The 21509-nt window shown below is 42.6% G+C and overlaps 1 protein-coding gene across 2 annotated transcripts in view; it reads right to left on the reverse strand.

Moving 5' to 3' along the window:
* Positions 1 to 7653: 7653 nt before the first annotated feature.
* Positions 7654 to 21509, reverse strand: part of far1 (fatty acyl CoA reductase 1) — an 80275-nt gene continuing 66419 nt past the window's right edge. The window contains exons 12-14 of one of the 2 annotated variants that reach the window (XM_061822532.1): positions 18457 to 18615; positions 16286 to 16413; positions 7654 to 16046 (exon numbers count right to left, since the gene is read on the reverse strand). In XM_061822532.1, the coding sequence (XP_061678516.1) occupies positions 15887 to 16046; positions 16286 to 16413; positions 18457 to 18615 (447 nt within the window). In that variant the 3' untranslated portion in view covers positions 7654 to 15886. The remainder of the gene's footprint in view (positions 16047 to 16285; positions 16414 to 18456; positions 18616 to 21509) is intronic. The other variant, XM_061822533.1, reaches the window with a different exon arrangement.

The following is a 21509-nucleotide window of genomic DNA, read 5'->3' on the forward strand; positions in this document are numbered from 1 at the left end:
TAGACAGTCCTCGAACACTATGTATTTTATTATGTCTTGTGTGGGGGTACTTTGACCATCCCTGCAGGCAAAAGGAGAGAAAAAAATAGCTGAATATGCCAACTTTCATTTCTGGGAGAAAAAAAGCATAAAAATAATTTCAAGCACTCACGACATAGATGTCGACTCGGTCAAAGCCGTCACAGAATTTTCAGAATCATGGGTTAGGTCCAGTCCTGCAGAAACATTTAGTGTGCTATTCATGAGAGAATCCTCCTCTTCTCCCTCCTGACGCCATCTCTTAGATGGTGGCTTTATTGATGACGATCTTAGAACATGAAGTGGGTCTTTAGAAGCAACCGTGGCCATGCCAAAATCCACAGAGGACACTGTAGTTTGGACAACTGTAATAAAATATATCTATATTACAACTAGGCAGATTTAGACAGATGAATTAGTGGAATATCATAATGACACCGTCTTCTGTGCAAACAATGCAAGTCTTGAGTAACTTGAATGCCACTGAACTACACTCTGGACTAATACTAACCTCTACTTCTGTAATGTGGTTGAAGACTCCGCATTGACAGTTGTGTGCCAACACTGCATTTCTTTGGTGGCTCTGTCTGAGATCCAACATCTTTTGTTCCTGGCAAATGTTTACTGTCCTATGCAATAAAAAAAAGGTAAACTGGTTCACTTGGATTCAATGCCCCCTCCTTCCCCCGGTACATGAGCAAAGTTATTCTGGAGGTGGGGTTGAAACTCCTTCTGACAGGGGAATCTGCCAGCCGTTCACAGCAGACACACCCAATACGATTGGGTCTGCCACGTCAGACCAGCATCTTGCCCCACCATTGGAGCCAACTCACCACCAGGTGGGGATCAGTTGACAGCTCTGTCCCTCTGTTTAACTGAGTGTCCGAGACATGTGGCTGCAAGTTCGATGACATGAACACAAAGTCGGTCATCAAACTATGACCTAGGGTGTCCTGGTGCCAAGTGCACTGTGGACACCCTTATGCTTGAACATGGTGTTTGTTATAGACAATCCGTGATGAACACAAAAGTCCAAGAACCGAATACTATTCATGTTTTGATGGGGGGGTGGGGGGGTGGAAACATTCCTCCCAATCACACACCCTTCCAGTGTCATTGTCATTGACTATGTGAGCATTGAAGCTCCCCAGCAGAATGATGGAGACCCCAGCGGAAGCACCCTCTAGCCCCCCCAATTAGGACTCAAAAACGGGTGGGTACCCTGAACTGGTATTTGGTTCATAGGCAAATACAACAGTCAGGACCCATACCCCAACCCGAAGGCACATACAGACACCGAGTCCAGAAGGTAATAAGTATGCGCATATCTGCTTGGCGCCTCTAACTGTGGGCAACTCCACAGTGGAAGAAAGTCCAACCCCACTCAAATTGACCCCTCTGTAGAAATTGCGTCATCTGCGTCGCTGACCAATCAGAGGCCAGAGATCTGCATAAATGTTGGCGTCCGCCATTACCTCTGACAAAGTCGCATGGTCCAGTATAGCTTTTGTTAGCGTTTTATCACGTATTTGGGTTCCTTAACAATAGATATGGTTAAGAGGTGTAGTCACGGACTTTGTAATAGTGACGACAGGTATCCTGATAGGCTAGTTGGTGGAGTTAAATTCGTACCCTTTCCAAAACCTAAGACCGAGTACGAAAAATGTCTTCGATGGATCAAACTTTGTGGAAGACGGCATGATCAACTGAATCCATCTAAAATCAACCGGAACAGAAGACAGAGTACAAAAAATGTCTTCAATGGATCAAACTTTGTGGAAGATCGCATGATCAACTGAATCCATCTAAAATCAACCGGATCAGCTATGTTTGCACGAAGGTAAGCCCTATATTTGATTTTCAATACATGTCAAGGAAGGATGTTTGAGGACACTAAAGTAGTGATTGTCGTACTCGGTCGGGACTTATGTAGGTTCGGCACTAATTCAATAATAATTATTGAGGGGAGTGCGTGACGTTACACAAAGAAAACGAGAGAAACAACTCGTAAATCAAGCCTCGCCTTCTTTTCCTTCATACGGCGGTTCACAAACAGCTATACAGATACACATACAGATTCCGCACACAAGTGTGATATGTAACACGAAAATGGGAAACTGTCAATGACGAATTCGCCTTTGGGTTATAATATATTATATTATGTGGCTTCTCGGTCTTCCTCTGACTCCGGAAAGATCTTGCGGTAATATCGATGGTTTCTCCGTCGATACGCATGGAAATACCATTGAAATACCCCTCGCTGAAATATTTGAAGCCCTGCTGTCTGCTTTTCAACGATATTTCACTATTCGCTAAGAATGCGAGTGAGAAATCAGCTGGTAAATCGGACAATTTCGTCTCGTCTTTTCTTCCTGCGCCGCCATTTTTGCAAATTTTTTGTCTGAGGTTAGCACACGTGGGGTGACGTAACTTCAGGAGGCGTGGTTAAGTGCCCTGTACGGAGGGGTCAATTGTTAAAGCTTTTAATTAAGGTTTCCCAAGTTTGAAAGTAAAGTATAATTTAAAAAAAAAAAAAAAATCAGTACCAAAGTAGATTAAACGAGATAGGTCAAACGTTTGTGTTCCAAAAAATTTATATTGCAATTTAAATAATAATCACTTGCAAGCAAAACAAACGTAATACTCAAATGTCTTGGTTGCATGTCATCATGTGCGATGAATGCATGGGCGCAACGAGTCAAACTTGTAGTCGTGACTCCACACTTTCAAGAAGCTTAATGACAAACGTTGATCAATTTGAGAAAAACAGCCAATCCAGTGTTAGAAACATTACCAGGAAACGCCAGGTGAAGACAACCCTGTTTATGAGAAGCTAGCGGTAACCATGAATGGAATTACAATATTAAAGCTAATGACATACAAAGTAACTGCATCAACTTCTGGACAACCTTCAGGAGCTGACGGGGTCATGCTCGTTAAACTCGTTAAATAAACAATGCAACGTGGACACTGTTGCAACAACCACAAAAATAATAATAAATACCAATTTGATGAACACCTTTTCTGGTGGTTCTCCCCGCAAAGTTGGAACTGCATCACTTTTCAAACTCAGTCTCCCAGCGAATCCCAATGTAAACTGTTTCAAGTTGTTGAAACAGTCTGGTTGGAAGTGGTTGGCACAAACTAATACCTTTTTGGGGATACCGTCGGGTATATCTCCTTCAAAAATGAACTTGAGCCACTCTATTCTTCTATCCTGCTCTGTTGGGAGGTTAAGGAGCGATTTATGCGCATCCCTGCAGCCAACAACAGAACACCTCTTGTAGTTCTTCGCCATTACTCATGACATACGCATTCTTCTTCTTCGTCTTCTTCTTGTCGTCATTCTTCTTCTCCGTCTTCTTCTTCTTGTGTTCGGGGATGGTTGACAAACAACGTGTCGGCTTGTTACCGCTACCAACTGGTATAGATTGCGGCTTTTGATTCCGACAAAACACGCACACACGCACGCAAAAATGGTCGCATAATCCATTATCTGATATTTATCTTTATATTTTATTGCATGGGTTGTAGTAATGGCGGCACTGGTTAGCAAACTGGGGTCCAAATCACACCCCCATGCTGAGTGGAGTTTACATGTTTTGCCCCATGCCTGGATGGGTTTTCTCCCAAAGACATGCATAAATTCGAGAGTTGATATCAGGCCTCTCCAATGAAAAATATTGGTCACCCAGGACAATTTTGATTCATATTTCACATGTTTACAGAGGTGCCATAGAGGCATTATTCCAAATACTAGAAAAAGTTGTTTGGTTAAACATGGGACATTTAAGGTCAACGCTTTATTAGATGAGCTACACCAAACTCACTCTCTTTGGCAATAGGTAGAACAGCAAGACAAATACAGAAATAGGAGGAGGTTTGTGGCGTTTTAGTGCACTAGGGCACCATGTGGTTCCTGACAGCCACATAAACCCATCCATCCATGATCCAAGCTGCTTATCCTCACAAGGGTCACAGGAGACTATCCTATCTTATCGCAGCTAGTTTCAAGAAGGCGAAAGGAAGACTAACCCCTGAACTGGTTGCCAGTCAGATATCTACTCCATTACTGAGCGGGAATCGATCACACGTTGCCCGCACCAAAATAAGGCATGTGTACCACTACACCACATAAAATCTCACCATTAAACAAATTTACCAAAGCCACGCATTAATCAGTGACACACATAAAACAGGATGTGAGTTCTATTTCTGAACAATTTGGAAAAATGTCAACATAGAAATTTATTTTGTAGCCAAACTGCAGCCAACAGAATTCATCCATGATCCATCATGAACGAATAAATGAAAACTGTCCCATAAGAGCTAATGAACAAGTCAGTCGGGCAGTCCATAAAAAAGTGGTGCCACAAGCACACCAGGGGCTGATGTGGATATGCTCCTGGACCTGAACACAAAACAGACAGGTCAAGCACTTGAGAAATCCACTAGCTGGGCATTCATACAATGGTCAAGCAGTAGCCCATCACCAAGCCACATTTCACTGGGCACCATAACATACTTGAACCTGTGGAATGAGCAAAACCTCAGAGAGGCAGTGTGAACATGAGAAGATTTTCTGCCTTCAAGGTTCAATTGTAACTCATCTAAGCCCCTGCAGCATAAGGCCCCAGGTCCCAGTGGGAGTAGTACACAGTCTTGTTGCTGTGTGCTGGTTTCCAGGCAACTGTTGTGATGTGTTTCATAAAACAGCACAAAATAGATGTCATGAGCAACGTATATACGACTATCTGGTGTCACTGTGCTTTGGCCCATATACAATAGCTCAAAAGCGTGATGGAATGCAGTTCATGTATTTTTTTCCTCATCCTGGTAAAAGGCACCGAATGAATAAATGGTAAACAAAACACAATGACTTGCCTTGTATGATTCATACTTGGTGAAGGTAGTCAATGATAAGTAAATTTAATGTGAACGTGTATTAAGCCAGTGGATACATAACAGGTTTGTCAAATAATTAAAATGTTCTCAGGTGTGACTGTTGTTTACGCCATAAGTAACGAAACAATCTGGACTTTGTGGATTTTTATTACAAAAAGAAAGAAAAGAGAGGAAAAGGTAGAAGCCTTACACCCCTTACTGAAGTCAAAACTAAAAGTCCTTTCGTTATATTAAAATGAGAGAGACAAAGAAAGACAAAACAAAACAATTATCTATATTCAGCCATTCCAAGTTTTATACACATGGAGCCAGAAGAACAACATAATGATACGGCATCTAGGGACAACTGTTACAAAGAGCATGACTGGGAGCGCTAGAAGAACTAAGTGTGAAAGTTGAAGGTAGAAATAATTGAACAAATATTTGATATATATGAAATACATCACATTTCCTACACACTGTATACAATTCACTGCATCAGTTTCATGCCAAACAAAAGGCACGCTGTTTTCTCTGGGCACTCAGGTTTCCTCTCACATCCCAAAAACATGCAACATTAATTGGACACTCTAAATTGCCCCTCGGTGTGATTGTGACTGGAGCTGTTTGTCTCTATCTGTCTTGCGATTGGCTCGCAACCTGTTCAGGGTGTACCCTGCCCGATGACAGCTGGGATAGGATCCAGCACTCCCTGCGACACCTGTGAGGATAAGCGGCTAAGAAAATGGATGGATGGATGTGCATTGTGCTACCTTTTGTCCCTTTTCCACACTACAATTTAAACGCACCGCTGACAGGTAATGAGACAGAGCGAAAGGGGTATATTTTAATTCTAGTGGGACTCAGTTGCTGACGTGGCATCAGTTTTTCAAAACTTGTCTTGCTCATGCAGTTTGCTAGTACACCATAATCAATCAAAACAAAACAAAAAATGTTGCCATTCAGCATAATTTCAGTCTGTGGTAGGTCTGGAGTCTTCTTGTCCTCCACTGCATATACCTACGCATCTTCACTTTCACTGCTGGATGAGTTGTGCTCTCTGTTGTAGGGATTTGAGAGTTTGGACCCTACGCGTGCTCACGAGATGGGGAAGATATGAGCAATGATTAGAAAAAGTTAACAGCAAATGGATTTATTTCAAAGGAATGTGCAGTACAGACGTCCAGGCCTTATCTAGGTAATCTGCCACACACGAGACGTATGTCTTCTGGCATCAAGCCAAAGAAGAAGACAAAAGCTGCCCAGTAACACAAGGTTTTTATATGTATGGGTCCATAGTAGAAGTGGCTGCCCCCCGCAGTCAGATCCTGGGCCGGGATGGTAACTTTCTGCTCCTTTTCTGGTGTCGTTCGTCTCCACAACACATCCTTGTCTGATTAGCAAATGGGCAACACTTTATCCGTTGATTAAATGTATAAGGCCATATTTAAGCAAATAATGAAAGTGCAATAAAAGTAAAATAGTTTTCAATGTGCTCATCTGCAGTCTTAGTTACGTGATGAACTTTTCTTGAGTCACGTCTGTCAATGTGTTGTTTTTCTTTCATGCCTTTGGATGTTGAACGGCAAAGTGATTTAGTTTACCACAGGTTCTACATTCCTTCTTCTTAGTTGGGCATTCACTTTCATGGGGATATTTACCTCCACAATTTCTGCATTGAGTGGTGAAAGGGGAACGCTTTTCTGGTCATCTTTTATTCTTTTGAGGCTTATTTCTATCCAGTGCATTGACTGAAGCTGCTGTGTGATTTTCTATCCTTGATGTCCCTCCGGTGTTTAGTAAGAAATTGGCCATTTGTTCACCCCACCCACCCCTAGATGACTGCACAATTTATCTGCTGCTGGGAGCCCCTCTTCTCTCCAATCTCTCTCAACCTGAGAAAAAGCCAGTGTAAACCTACATCCATGACTCATTAGCTTCCAGATTCATTTGACCTTCTCCAGTAAGGGCTGTCTTTTTTATGTTGAAAAGAAAGAGACCATTCTCCGCCCATGTATTGACTACCGTTGTGTTAATGACATCACCGTGATGTTTTGCCTTTTGAAGTTAGTTTCTATGCATATATCCGTTAGAATAATTGTACATTGGGGCCTCGACTCTCTGAGAAGGGTTGCGTCAGGAAGGGCATCCGGCGTAAAAAATCGTGCTAAACATATATGCGCGTTCATCTGAGATGACACGCTGTGGCGACCCCGAATGGGACAAGCTGAAAGAATATATATAATTCAGTATTTTTCCTCCATCTCATTTTCCAAGTTTTGTTCAGTTTTTTCTTATACTAAGAGAATGATATGGTTCAACCTCTCAATACAGCTTTCCCGGCGTGTCATCTTTTTCAATCTAAGCCTATCTCGTGCGTCTTCCTCTCTAACACCCACAGTCCTCATGTCCTCCCTCACGACATCTATCAATCTTTCCTTTGGTCTTCCCCGCACTCTTTTGCCTGGCAACTCCATCCTCAGCACCCTTCCACCAATATACTCACTCTCTCCCCTCTGAACATGTCTCCACAATGCACATGCAAAAGTGGAGGACTGGTCTGTTAAACACTGATGGGACCAGGTCAACTGTACTGACAGATTGTTTTTGTCATGCTGAAAATCTCTGGATTTTCTCTATGTGACAGGTCAACTGTACATATTGAGATTGACGTTTTGTTTCTGCCATGCTGTTGATCTAGGGCTAATACCATGCAAATGAAAAAATGTATTCACACAAACGTCAGTGTATCAAACTTTATTTTTTTTGGGGGGGGGGAGTGAGGAATAGGTACCAGTTGATTAATTCTTAAGTGAATACACAGAGGAGCTGTGACTGACTTAGGTCAGTCAGGTCGCAACAAAGAGGACATTGTATGAAATATGAAGCAAGTCACCAGTTTCTGCTCAATAAATAAACACCATATTAACAGCATATACATTTGTTTTCCATAACAGTCGGAGTAGGAATGTCAAAAAAAACCAAACCCCGCATATTGTATCAGTTTGATTCACCAGACAAATATTGAAGAGAGGATAAGTACGTGAAACAGTCTGAAAAACCCACTGGCTTTTGGCATATTGTTTAGCCAGCAGATAAATAGGTTGTCAGGGAGTTCATTATTCAAAAGACATTGTGTTAAAAGGTCCATACATTTGTGAATGAACAATTCAGATCCAAATAAGACAACACTGAGTGCAGTCTATGGACTAGACAGAATTCATCAACATTTGACAAATCAATTTAATATATATGTGGCCGTATACTCCCAAACCAAAATTGTGTCAAAAAAACCAAACCCCGCATATTGTATCAGTTTGATTCACCAGACAAATATTGAAGAGAGGATAAGTACGTGAAACAGTCTGAAAAACCGACTGGCTTTTGGCATATTGTTTAGCCAGCAGATAAATAGGTTGTCAGGGAGTTCATTATTCAAAAGACATTGTGTTAAAAGGTCCATACATTTGTGAATGAACAATTCAGATCCAAATAAGACAACACTGAGTGCAGTCTATGGACTAGACAGAATTCATCAACATTTGACAAATCAATTTAATATATATGTGGCCGTATACTCCCAAACCAAAATTGATTTGGCAATTTATGAATTTAGATATCAATGGGACTCTATTTCTTGGAATTTGAGCAATACAGTTTACAAGAAATAAGATGGCTGGACCATTGCTCTTAATTTTTAGACCTATAGCATGACTTTCTCAGATTTGGATCAGAACATATGCCTGATTAGTTTCTAAATTACGATGATGCTTTGGTTTACTCCAAGTAAAATACCAAAAAAACCAAAAAAATCTGGGGTTGAAATGCAAATTATTTCTCCCTCTCTCTCTCTCTCTCTCTCATTCTCTGACACACACAGGCAGACGCACACACAAAAGAACAAAACTGGCCGACTTACATTTTTCACATGAACAGGTATGCCCAGATTACATAGTTAAATTTGACTTGATTTAAAATAACGTACAGTATTTCCAGACTGGTTGAACCTGACAGGCCATTTTACTAAGCTACATGAATAAAAACAAGTAAATACAGGCTAACATTCAAACAAAAGTCAACATGAACCAGAAATGCAAAACCTTTCATGTTTTCTATGCTAAATTATTTTAAGCAGATGGTATTGACTTAACAAGCTTTGGGTAGGTTAAAGACCAACACAATACAATTAGATAAATACAGCTTAGTTTAAAATCTACCTACAGTTTAATAGAGAAAGTCACAAAATAGTTCAAAAATAGCACTCTTCTATTTTCACATATTTGCAAATGTTTAGGCACTAAAAGCAACAGTGTAGAAGAAACAAATGAAAACAAATCCCTTTTTTTTTTTACTCCAAGAAATTCATAGGACAACACATCAACATGTATGAAACTTGGTGCCTAAGCTGTAGACAAGTACAAACATGAGCAAACATCTGCAAGGTCACACCCAGATTCTTCAAACATTTGAGTGTTCATTGGAAAATACGACATGCACAAAGACGTACAGACATAGTTCTTAACTGTCAACCATTCAAGAAAGGAGGTGATCTACAAAGGTTTGGTGGTACAGTGTCCTTACAGCGGCAAACATCCTTCGCGTAATTAAAAAGGAGTTTTGCGCTTTGAAAACATCCACAAAAAGCTCACACACTCGTTTGAATTAATAATTATTTTAAAAATATTTTAAATTGTCACTAATTACCAACAGAAAAATAGCTTGGTTAGCAAGCAATAGGCACTAGTAACCACTGTACATTGTATCTGATCAAACTTGCATTGCGACTAGCAGTAATTAGCTGAGGGGCTGGCCATTAGCCAAAAAGCTATCAAAGTGGAAACAATTGTTTGAAGCAACCCATATAAGAGATATAATGTAAACAAATGTAGAGTTATGATTACTATCAATCACATGGCTTTAATTCTATGATGTTCATTGGAGGAACTGGTGGGGGGGGTTACCCTAACCAAACAAGTTCTCTCAAAATGATTGGATTCAGTAAATCACACTTAAATTTGGAATTGCAGTTACCTTGCCAACAGGTATACATTTTCTGGATTTGTGAACCAACTGTTAAGCCATCTCAAATCAATATCTCTATATGTACACACACACACACACACACACACACACACGGTATGTACAGTGGGTATGAAAACTATTCCAACACCGTTAAACGAGAAACATTTCAGTTCATTCTTTTCCTCAATACACACATAGCACCCCGTACTGACAAAAATATCACAGCCACAAGTATTCAGTTTGCGCTATGGGACTTATTTAAGCTGGGTGCTGTCCATTTTTTCTGATTATCCTTGAGATTTTTCTACATCTTCAATGAAGTCCAGATGTTTGATTTGAAAATACCACAAACCTCTCTTTATTAAGAATTACATGTCACAGTGCATGCCAGAGCAAATGAGAATCATGAGGTCGGACCAGACCAAACCAGAACAGATCCCTCACAAGAGCTGGCCATTTGACCAAACAGAGCAATTGGAGAGGCTGTGGCTGAGCTCCAGGGATGCAGTCGGGAGATGGGAGGAAGTTCTAGAAAGTCAACCACCACCGCAGCCCTCCACCAGTCAGGGCTTTTATGGCAGAGTGGCCCAAGAGAAAGCTCACCTCATTGCAAGACACATGAAACCCCACACAGAGTTTGATTAAAACATAAAAAAAAACCACCTGGAAGGACTCCAAGATGAGAAATAAGTCTCTCTTCTGATGAGACCAAGATAGAAATTGTTGGTCTTAATTTTAGGTAGCATGTGTGGGGGAAAAAATAGGCAACACTTATCAGTCCCAACTCAACTAAATACAGTCACAACAGTGAAGGATGGTGATGGTTGATAGCTGTTGGATTAATTGTACATAAAGTTCACATGTTTGCTCTTGTGCTGTGCTAAATATGCTTGAACAATATGATGCCATAAAGAAAGACACGTTGCATGTGAAGCAGCGTGAGACAGAGAAGACATCACAAAGGTGCAGCTGGAACATTCTGCGCTCCACACTTGTCAGGATCATTCTCCAGTCTACACATCTGTAGAAGACGTGCCAAGACTCACGTTTGCTTTGTTTATCACGTCTGCTTACATTTGGTTTATCACTTTTGCTTTGTTTTTTGTTGCACACCTCCCTAAGGAAATAAAAGAGAGGGTTCGTATTGGTGTAGGGTAAGGCTAACCTAACCTAACCTAACCTAACCTAACCTAACCTAACCTAACCTAACCCTAAATCGACCAATGAGAGCATGTGTGGAGTTATCTCATGAGCTGATTGGCTGGGCGTCATCAAAGCCCCACCCAGCAGCTTCCATTCCCCCCTCTCCCTTGTCATTCCCATTTGCAATTTTCTGCGCTGTTGAGTGTGTGCACGATAATGTCTCTATGTAGTTCACAATGCCACCAAAGTGCTTTGCCGATGAGAACGCTTCTTCCAAACCAAGCAGAAGAGGAAGATGACAATTGGAAAAGTAAATCTACTGGATATGCTGAAAGACAGCAGAAGCTCTGGTTCTGTGGCGCACCATTATGGCTCGATGGTGCTCTGCATAAAGAAGGATGAAGGAAATATCCGTAAAACCACGTCAATAACCTTCAACAAGGAAGCGAAACATATGGTAACTCCGCAAAATAAGAGGAACGTAGGGAAGAAAGCCGCGTTAGCTCTTTGGATTGTAGGTTGCAGATAAAAAGTGGTGAGTTTGGACACAAACATGATCAAGTCCAAAGCAAAATTCCTTGACGAACAAATCCCGCACAGGAACACTGATGAAGAAGCAGAAGAAAGTGCTGACAAAAAGTCAGCATGAGCACTGTATGGACAGATTACCCCCCTCGGGGACCAGGCTTTTCGGAAAGCAAAGGTTGGTTTGAAAAATTTCAGAAACGTTACATCTTAAAAAGCGTGCCACCGTATAGTGAGGCTTCCTTCGCAGATAACGATGGCGCCCGTCATGGTTCGTCCATTGCTTCATTCCCCAGGTGAAGCATATCTGTCTGGAAAGGGCCTCCCCCGGATAGACTGTGCAGGACGCCATGAACGGACCTTCAGTATGACGGGGTGCAGGTAGTTTCTTCCTCCGCACACCACATCCCTCATTCATCTTATGGATCTCGGTGTCTTTCACACCTTTAAGGTACGCTATAATTGCTCCACGATGGAGGGCCTCATCTCAGCAGTTGACGACGACACATTATGAATTCAGTGTGAAAGACTACTCGGGTCGTCACAACTTTGGGACGTTTATGTAATATCTAGCAGGCATTATAAAGCACATGAAAAGGGAGACGATAAGTTCAAGATGAAAGAAATTATGGCCAAAAGTGGTGCACGACTATCCTGACTTTACTCTTGATGAAGTTCATCACTCAGCAGTGGAGGAGGTGGTGAAGCTGGATTGCAACATTAGAGATGAAGGATTTGTTGAAATGACAGAGCAAGATGTCTATGCCCTTTTCAATTGGCACTCATACCCACTGACTGATAACGGGCTTCTTGACCTGACAAAGTCTACAAGTGAGGAAGAAGACGAAGACAAAGAGTAAAGTGAAAAGTGTAGCCTTCCCCTGGAGAACCTGTAACAATTGTGCAACATGGCAAGGCCAATGCAACAATTTACACGAGATTGATAACATGGTACAAGCTGTCGAGTTTGGCAATCGTGTTGATGGGGTTACGTCGTTGTAAAGGAGAATTTTAGAGCAGAAGAAAAAACAAATAACTCCCCATCACAATGTTCTTCTCAAAAATAAAACCCTGTTAGCACTTCCAGCAGAAGACTAACTTTAATGAAATCCGTACTCATGTGCACAAGGTTGTACAGTATGTAAATAAAGATTTGACCAGAGACTTATACTGTTGTAATTTTGGTCTCAGGTATGCAAGGGATAAATGCTGTACCATTGACATATTTTAAACTTTCTGGTACCCACTCTCACACACAAAAACAACTCCCCATCTCAAAGCTACAGCAGAAGTCTCCAAGTAATGAATGTTATTTATACAGTAATATAATTTGTGTTTTAGAATTAGTTTTATATAACAAATTTATATGGGCTAACGCATGTATCAACAGGAGGAATGGTAGGACAGGTAAATGTAGGACAAGACAACATTATACAACTTATGGATTCAATTCTTATTCAAATTTTTTGTAGAGCATGCTTGACTTGACTTGCCGCATTGAGCAGTCACCTTATCGTGGTGGAGGGGTTTGTGTGTCCCAATGATCCTAGGAACTCCCCAGCTCGGCGCCTCTACGTTGGGGTTCACCCTGGTGTATGAGGGTAGCCTCTCTCTGCCTTTGGGTGGTGGTGGTGTGGGTTCTGACTGTTGTTTGTTCCTATGCACCAAACAGCTGTTTAGAGTACACACCCTTTGTGGAGTCTTGAGAGTGAATGCTGGAGGGTGCTCCCTCTGGGGACTCCATCAATCTGCTGGGGGACTTCAATGCTCAGGTGGGCAATGACGAGACCTGGAAAGGCATGATTGGGAAGAACTGCCCCCCCCCCCCCCCACCAGATCCCGAGTAGTGTTCGATTACTGGATTTCTGTGGTCATCACGAATTTTCTATAACAAGCACCATGTTCAGGCAAAAGGCTGTCCACGTGTGCAGTTGGCACCAAGACACTCTAGGTCGCAGCTCGATGATCAACTTTGTGGTCGTGTCATCGGACTTTCGGCTGCATGTCTTGGACACTCAGGTGAAAAGAGTGGCGGAGCTGTCAACTGATCACCACTTGGTGGCGAGTTGGCTTCGATGGTGGGGTAAGATGCCGGTCAAATATGACAGGCCCAAACGTATTGTGAGGGTTTGCTGGGAATGACTGGCAGATCACTTATAAAAAAGAATTGCAACTTCCACCCCCAAAAGAACTTTGCTCATGTTCTGGGGTGGCGGGAGAATTGCTTCTGAGTGGACGATGTTCCGCGCCTCCATTGCTGAGGTGGCCGACTGGAGCTGTGGCCGTAAGGTGGCCGGTGCCAGTCGCGGTGGCAACCCCTGGCCCTGGAACAGTGGACCAGCTCTACATCCTCAGCAAGATCCTCGAGGGTGAGTGGAAGTTTGCCGACCCAGTTTATGTGTTTTGTGGCCTTTGGGAAGGTGTTCAACCGTGTCCCTCGGGAGTATGGAGTACCGACCCCACTTATACGGACTGTCAGCTAACTTGCCTGAACCTTTTTCCAGATCCTGGCTTTTATCTTTTGTGAAAACGATGAATAAACCAAACATTTTCCCTCTGAGTGTAATGATGTTTGCTATCATAAATATTATCCTACAGTCAAAAAGCTTGCAAAGTGACCACTTTTATGTGATATGAAAACTTTAGCAAATAATCAGGAGGGATATGTTGGATTAATTGTACATAGTTATCTCATATTTGGTCTTTTGCTATACTTAATATGCTTGAACAATATGATGCAACAAAGAGAGCCACATTGCATCAAAAGGATCATTATACACAGAAGACATCACAAAAGTGCAGCTGGAACATTCTGCGCTCCACAATCGTCAGGAACATTTTGCACTCTAGACTTTTCAGTAGATGTGCCAAGACTGACGTTTGCTTTGTTTATCACATTTGCGTAGTTTATCGACTCACGATTTATTTGTCACGTTTGCTTACATTTGCTTTGTTTATTACGTTGCAGACCGCCCTGAGGAAATTAAAGAGAGGGTTTGTAGGGATACTGGCAGAACGGGCAGGAGATTGTGACTGTACACATTCCCTACGTTCTCCTCATGAGTAAAAGTTCCTTGTCTTCCTTCCTTGAATATCGTACTTTAAATATCAACGTTGTGTGAACCTGGCACATTGCTGACATAATCTCTGACATCATATGTCAACTGTCATTGGTTGCACAAACCTGACAGTAGCATCCTGCAGTGGGGAGGGGGGGGGGGATTTCTAGCTGAAGGGACCGGACTGGTTGAAATCAAAGGAAAGATCAATGCAGCTAAGTACAAGGATATCCTGAATAAAAACCTTTTCCAGAGTGCTCAAGTCCTCACACTGTGTTGACGATTCACCTTCCAACAACATAATGACCCAAAGCACACTTGAATAAAATAAAGGAGTAGATTCAGAAGAACTTGGTTCTTCAATGGCCAGTCTGGAGCCCAGACTTAAATCCAATTGAACAACTCTTGAGAGATCTGAAAATGGCTGTCCACCAACGTTCACCATCCAACCTGACAGAACTGAGGGGATCCCCAAATCCAGGTGCAAAAAAATCATGGCCTCATGGCTGTAGCATCCTAAAAGGGGGCTTATACTAAATACTGAGCAAAATGTCTGAATACTTATGGCTGTGTGATATTTCATTTTTCTTTGTTTTTTTTTTTTAAGTAAAACTGCAAAAATGTCAACAATTAAGTTTTATTCTATTTTTATGATATCGACATTTGAGGGGAAAAACATTTTTTTCGCAAAGTGAAAATATTGAGGGGGTCTGAATACGCTATGCATGCATAAATATGCATGGCAACAGTATCTATACCGCATACATACTGTATGTGTACATTTATCTGCAAATATATAGTACCTGTGCACACACGGTAGAAAGGCAAACACAATGCTTCAAGTAACAAAAGACAGTGTAGTAGGACTAACTTAAAACAGCAGTGTGCTTCTTTGTTGGTCGGGAGCCTGCCAAGTAATCAGAAACATGAAAAGCGCAGCAAAATCAGGCACATTTGAGTCATATTCTTGCATAAGCCTGGCTAATATCCAATGTGAATTGAATGAAATAGAGATCAAAATATAAAAAAAAGGTTAGCATCATTAAGGCTGTGGATTCTGGACTCGACTGATATTTAATCTTTTTATTGAGTATGTATAACTGTTTTGATAGCTCCAGTTGTTTCTAGTGTCCAGGGGCGACAGAGAACCGAGAACCAATGAAATAGATTGGCACATTGCTTTGAACACCCATAGCCAGTATTTTCTTGCCACCCTCCACTGGGACTCCGGACCATTATTTCATAGTGGAAGAGGCTCTGAAGTAGGAGAGAAACTTGAAGCAGAGGCTCACTACAAAGTACCAGATGTTTCTAGCCATCTGAGACCGGGCAATGAAAATGCGCCAGATGAGCACCACTAGGATGGTGTTGAATGCATAGCGGATATTCCTCAGCCTAGAAAGGAAGAGAACCCTTCAGATTTAGTAACCATGTGAAGGAACATGTTTATCAAAGACATTTTATTTACATTTTGTTACATTTATGTCAAAACACACACTAAAATCATGCTGCTTGAGTAAGTGTCAATAAAATCTAAATGTGAAAGGCCCAAGAGGCAAAGCCATACGAGTTATCAACCCCCCATGTTCTGTTTTTTTTTTCAGAAATGCATGATGAATACAAAACACACTAACTTGTTCAGGTGCTTGCGTGCAGCAGGCAGGCCCGATAGCTCTTCATTGAGGACATATTTTTTAGTGCCCATGCAGTAATTTTCCATATACTCTGCCCAGTTCAGCTGACGCACGTCAAAATTAAACACCTTGAGAAACAAAATGGAGAAATATTGTCATAGTGCATTGTCAGTGGAAGCAACACTTAAACAGAGGACAGGATCAGCTCATCCAGATTTGCGTCAATTTTTTTGGAAAGATTTCTTTCATTTGAAAATGCATGAAACAAGTGATATCACCAACTTATTGCAGAAACTTCATTTCATTAAGTCCCTGTAATGGTAACATTTCTGACAACCGAAGAAGTGCGCTGCAAATAATCCTGCCAATTTTGAATGATTAAAAAAAAAAAAAAAAAAAGGGAATGGCTGGCAGATTCCCCTGTCAGGAGGAATTTCAAATCACACCTTCGAAAGAACTTTGCTCACGTTCCAAAGGCTGAGGACATTGAATCCGAGTGGACGATGTTCTGCGCCTCAATTGGTGAGGCGGCCGACCGGAGCTGTGGCCGTTTGGAGGCTGGTGCCTGTCATGGTGGCAACCAGCAAACACGTTGGTGGACACCAACATTGAGGGATGCTGTCATGCTGAAAAAGTAGTCCTATCGGGCATTTTTGGCTTGTGGGACTCCCAAGGCAGCTGATGGATACTGGCTGGCCAAGCAAAATGCAGCTTCGGTGGTCACTGAGCCAAAAATCTGGGCATGGAAGGAGTTTGGTAAGGCCATGGAGAACTACTTCAAGATGGCTTCAAGGAAATTCTGCTTCACCGTCAGGCGTCTCAGGATGGGGAAGCAGTGCACAGGGGAGAATACTTTGAAGACCTGCTCAATTCCACCAACTCGCCTTCCCATGAGGAAAGCTGAGTCTGGTGCTCTGAGGTGGACTCTTCTATCTCCGGGGGTGAGGTCACCAAGGTGGTTAAAAAGCTCCTTGGTGGCAGGGCCCCGGGGGTGGATGAGATTCACCCGGAGTTCCTAAAGGCTCTGGATGTTGTGGGGCTGTCCTGGTTGACATGCCTCTGCAACATCGCATGAACATCGGGGACAGTATCTCTGGATTGGCAGACTGGGTTGGTGGTCCCCCTTTTTCAGAACTGTGACCGAAGGATGTCTTCAAACTATAGGGGGATCACACTCCTCAGCCTCCCTGGTAAGGTCTACTCAAGGGTGCTGGAGAGGAGGGTCCGTCGAGAAGTTGAATCTCAGATTCACGGGGATCAATGTGGTTTTCGTCCTGGCCTTGGAAAAGTGGACCAGCTCTACACCCTCGGCAGGATCCTCGAGGGTGCATAGGAGTTCGCCCAACCAGTCTACATGTGTTTTGTGGACTTGGAGTTTCGGGAGTTCTTTGGCAGTATGGGGTACCGAACCCCTGATAAGAGCTGTTCGGTCCCTGTACGACCGTTGTCAGAGGTTGGTCCGCATTGCCGGCAATAACTCGGACTCGTTTCCGATGAGAGTTGGACTCCGCCAAGCCTGCCCTTTGTCACCAATTTTGTTCATAAATTTTATGGACAGAATCTGTAGCCGCAGCCGAGGTGTAGAGTGTGTCCGGTTTGGTGGCCTCAGCATCCTATCTCTGCTCTTTGCAGATGATGTGGTTCTGTTGGCTTCTTCAAGCGGTTCACAGCAGAGTGTGAAGCGGCTGGGATGAGAATTAGCACCTCCAAATCTGAGACCATGGTCCTCAGTCGGAAAAGGGTGGCATGCCCTCTCCGGGTCGGGGATGAGATTCTGCTCCAAGTGGAGGAGTTCAAGTATCTTGTTCATGAGTGAGGGAAGAATGGAGCGGGAGATAAAGACACGAATCAATGAAGCATCTGCAGTGACGAGGAATTTGTATCAGTGCATTGTGGTAAAGTGGGAGCTAAGTCGAAAAGCGAAGCTCTCAATTTCCTAGTCGATTTACGTTCCTACCCTCATCTATGAGCACAAGCTGTGGGTCCTGACTGAAAGAACAAGATCCCGGATACAAGCGGCCGAAATGAGTTTCCTCCACAGGGTGTCCAGACTCTCTCCCTTAGAGATAGGGTGAGAAGCTCAGTCATCCAGTAAGGGCTCAGTGTCGAGCTGCTGCTCCTGTGGAGTGAGAGGAGCCAGAGGAGGTAGCTGGAGCATCTGATTCAGATACCTCCCGAACGCCTCCCTGGTGAGGTGTTCCGGGCATGTCCCACCAGAAAGAGACCCCGGGGACGACCCAGGACACGCTGGAGAGACTATGTTTCTTGGCTGGCTTGGGAACGCCTCGGGATCTCTCCAGAAAAGTTGGAAGAAGTGGCTGGGCAAAGACCTGAAAAAGCGGTAGAAAATGGATGGATGGATGGATGAAAAAAAGAAAGTATATAAAATGAGACTTCAAATAATGAAAAATCAAGCCATTATCTTAAGAATGGAGCGTACTTCATGTACTTAAGTGGCTGTCATCTATCCCAATGGGTTGTTAAAGGAGCTTTCTATGCTGTGACATGAGAGACTAGCCACCGGCAAGCTTGTGAGTGAACAGATTTAAAGTGACTCCGACAGGCCTGTGGATGGGCAGTACATTCGCAGAGTGACTTTTTCGATTAGGAAATTAGGAACGACGCTGAGCTGTTCAGTAGGTTTGATCATCCAGACATGTTTTTAGGGTATTGGAATATCTAACTGAATGCTGTCGTAGTAGAAACACACAATTGTGCCAGACACCGACTGATACTAGCGGAGGCACTTAAGTTCTTATCTGGTGGGCTAGGGGCAACTCCTGACACCGAAGTGCGTCAATGGGTGATGTTTTAGTCATGCCCCTTAAAAATGAGAAACTGAAATAATGTAGTGACAAAAACAGTTACATACAATCTCCACAATTTAGGATTGCATAGTTCTCAGTCTTGATTAAAGCAACCTTCAAAAGTGTACTCTCAAAAGAGTTACATTAAAAACGTTTTTAGGTATCCGATGATTGCTAAATGAACAATCTTTTAAATAAAACATAGCTAGAAATGTTACTTAATTTTTGGTTTCAAGTACATTTAAAAAAAAGTACAGTAGTTTTGAAATGATGACGCAAATCAAAGGTTTAAAAATGTGAGAACAGTAGCTGTTGCAAAGCTCATTTGAGGGCACAGGTATACATTCCGGCAATTAACATTCCAAACATCTTTCACCCGAACAGACATTTGTCTACTGGAAAACTACCTGCAATTATTGTACAGTGGGAAATAATTTTTGGGGGAAAAAAAACATAGATTTTTATGATGATTAAAAGTAAAATTAGCATGCTGATTCCAAAATTACAGTCAGATTTTTTCCTAGCATGCCAAGTTTTTTTTCATCCACTACTTAACCTCCAAATAAGCAAAATATATAATATCTTATTTATGATATGTGAAAATTTGAAATTTTGGTACAGATTTTCACTAGAATCATGTGGCGGGCCAGATCTCGTCCCAGCCCTTGAGTTTGACACCTGTGGTCAAACCACTCCCACGGTGCTACCTTTATAAAACACAAAAGTGTTAATAAAGATTGGAGCATGCATGTTTCTTTTATATTTAATTGGATGTATTGTATGCAAAAACAAGTACCGTCTTTTTTTTTTTTTTTTTTTTTTCCAAGAAAATGAATATCTATAGTTAAAAAAATTAACGTGAAAGAGAAAAACATGAGTTTTGGTTTGGGTTTAACAATCAATTTGTTCAAAACAGTTGTCAGACCTAACAACAAAAATGGTCTTCCTCAATGTTATAAATGTACTCAAAAATGCTAGATATTTCAACAACACATTCACACACTAATAACTGTGTACGTGCCTGACAACCAGCATACTCATCTTTCAAAGAGTGGTTCTAACACCACCGTTATAAGAGTTTTGAATTCCAAAAATATTTACATTTTGTTTTTGATTTCTTTTTCAAATTCCATCTTAATTCGTTTTTACAGCTGGTCTGTTAGTTTTTATTAGTTGTATGTATTTTTCTTCAAAATTTATTCTTTTTTTTTTTTAAATTTGATTCAGTATTAGTTATTTTTCCCCTCCTTGAGCTGTTACCTTATTGTGGTGGAGGGGTTTGTGTGTCCCAATGATAATAGGAGTTGTCTGGGGTTTCACGCCCCTTGTAGAGTCACCCATGGTAAACAGGTCCTTGGTGAGGGACCAGACAAAGCACGGCTCCATACGAGATAACTTTCCCTTGCATGGACGCGGGTCACTTGGGCCCCACTCTGAAGCTAGGCCTGGAGGTGGGGCTCGTAGGCAAGTGACTGGTGGCCGGGCCTGCACCCAAGAGGCTCGGCCGGGCACCCACTTCCTATGGGCTCAACACCTTTGGGAGGGGCCATAGGGGTCAGGTGGAGTGTGAGCTGGGCGGTGACCAAAGGCGGAGACCTTGGTGATATGATCCCCGGCTACAAAAACTGACTATAGGGATGTGGAATGTCACCTCTCTGTCAGGTCTGGTGTGTGAGGCTCCATTCAGCAGGTGTGGGTATACTTATTGCCCCCCAGCTAGGCGCCTGTACATTGGGGTTCACCCTGGTGGACGATAAGGGAGAAAGCCTCCCTCCCCCTTTGGTTGGACGGATAGGTCCTAGGCACCAAACAGTTCAGAGTAGCCATCCTTTTTGGAATCCTTAGAGAGGGTGCTGGAAAGCGGAGGAGAGTGGGGACTCCATTGTTCTGATGGGAGACTTTAATATTCACCTGGGCAATGAAAGTGAGACCTGATTGGGCGTGATTGGGATTGCCAACCCACCCGATCCTTTGGGAAAACGGTGTACCGAACCCCTGATACGGGCTGTTCGGGCCCCGTACAACTGGTGTCAGAGTTTGATCTGCATTGCTGACTATAAGTAGGACTCATTTCTGGTGAAATTTGGACTCCGCTGACGCTGTCACCAATTCTGTTCATAAACTTTAGGGACAAAATCACAAGGCGGAGACGAGGCATAGTGGGGGTCCAGTTTGGTTGCCTCAGTATTGCATTCTACTTTTTGCAGATAATGTGGTTCTGTTGGCTTCATCAAGCAGTGATCTCAAGCTCTCACTGGAATGGTTCGCAGCAGAGTCTGAAGCAGTTGGGATGAGAATCAGCACTACCAAATCTGAGATCATGTTAGTCAGTCAGAAAAGGATGGCGTGCCCTATCCAGGTCCTGGATGAGATCCTGCCCAAGTGGAGTTCAATTATCTTGGGGTCTTGTTCAAAAG

This window comes from Syngnathoides biaculeatus, chromosome 6 (assembly GCF_019802595.1).
Source record: "Syngnathoides biaculeatus isolate LvHL_M chromosome 6, ASM1980259v1, whole genome shotgun sequence".
Lineage (NCBI taxonomy): Eukaryota > Metazoa > Chordata > Actinopteri > Syngnathiformes > Syngnathidae > Syngnathoides > Syngnathoides biaculeatus.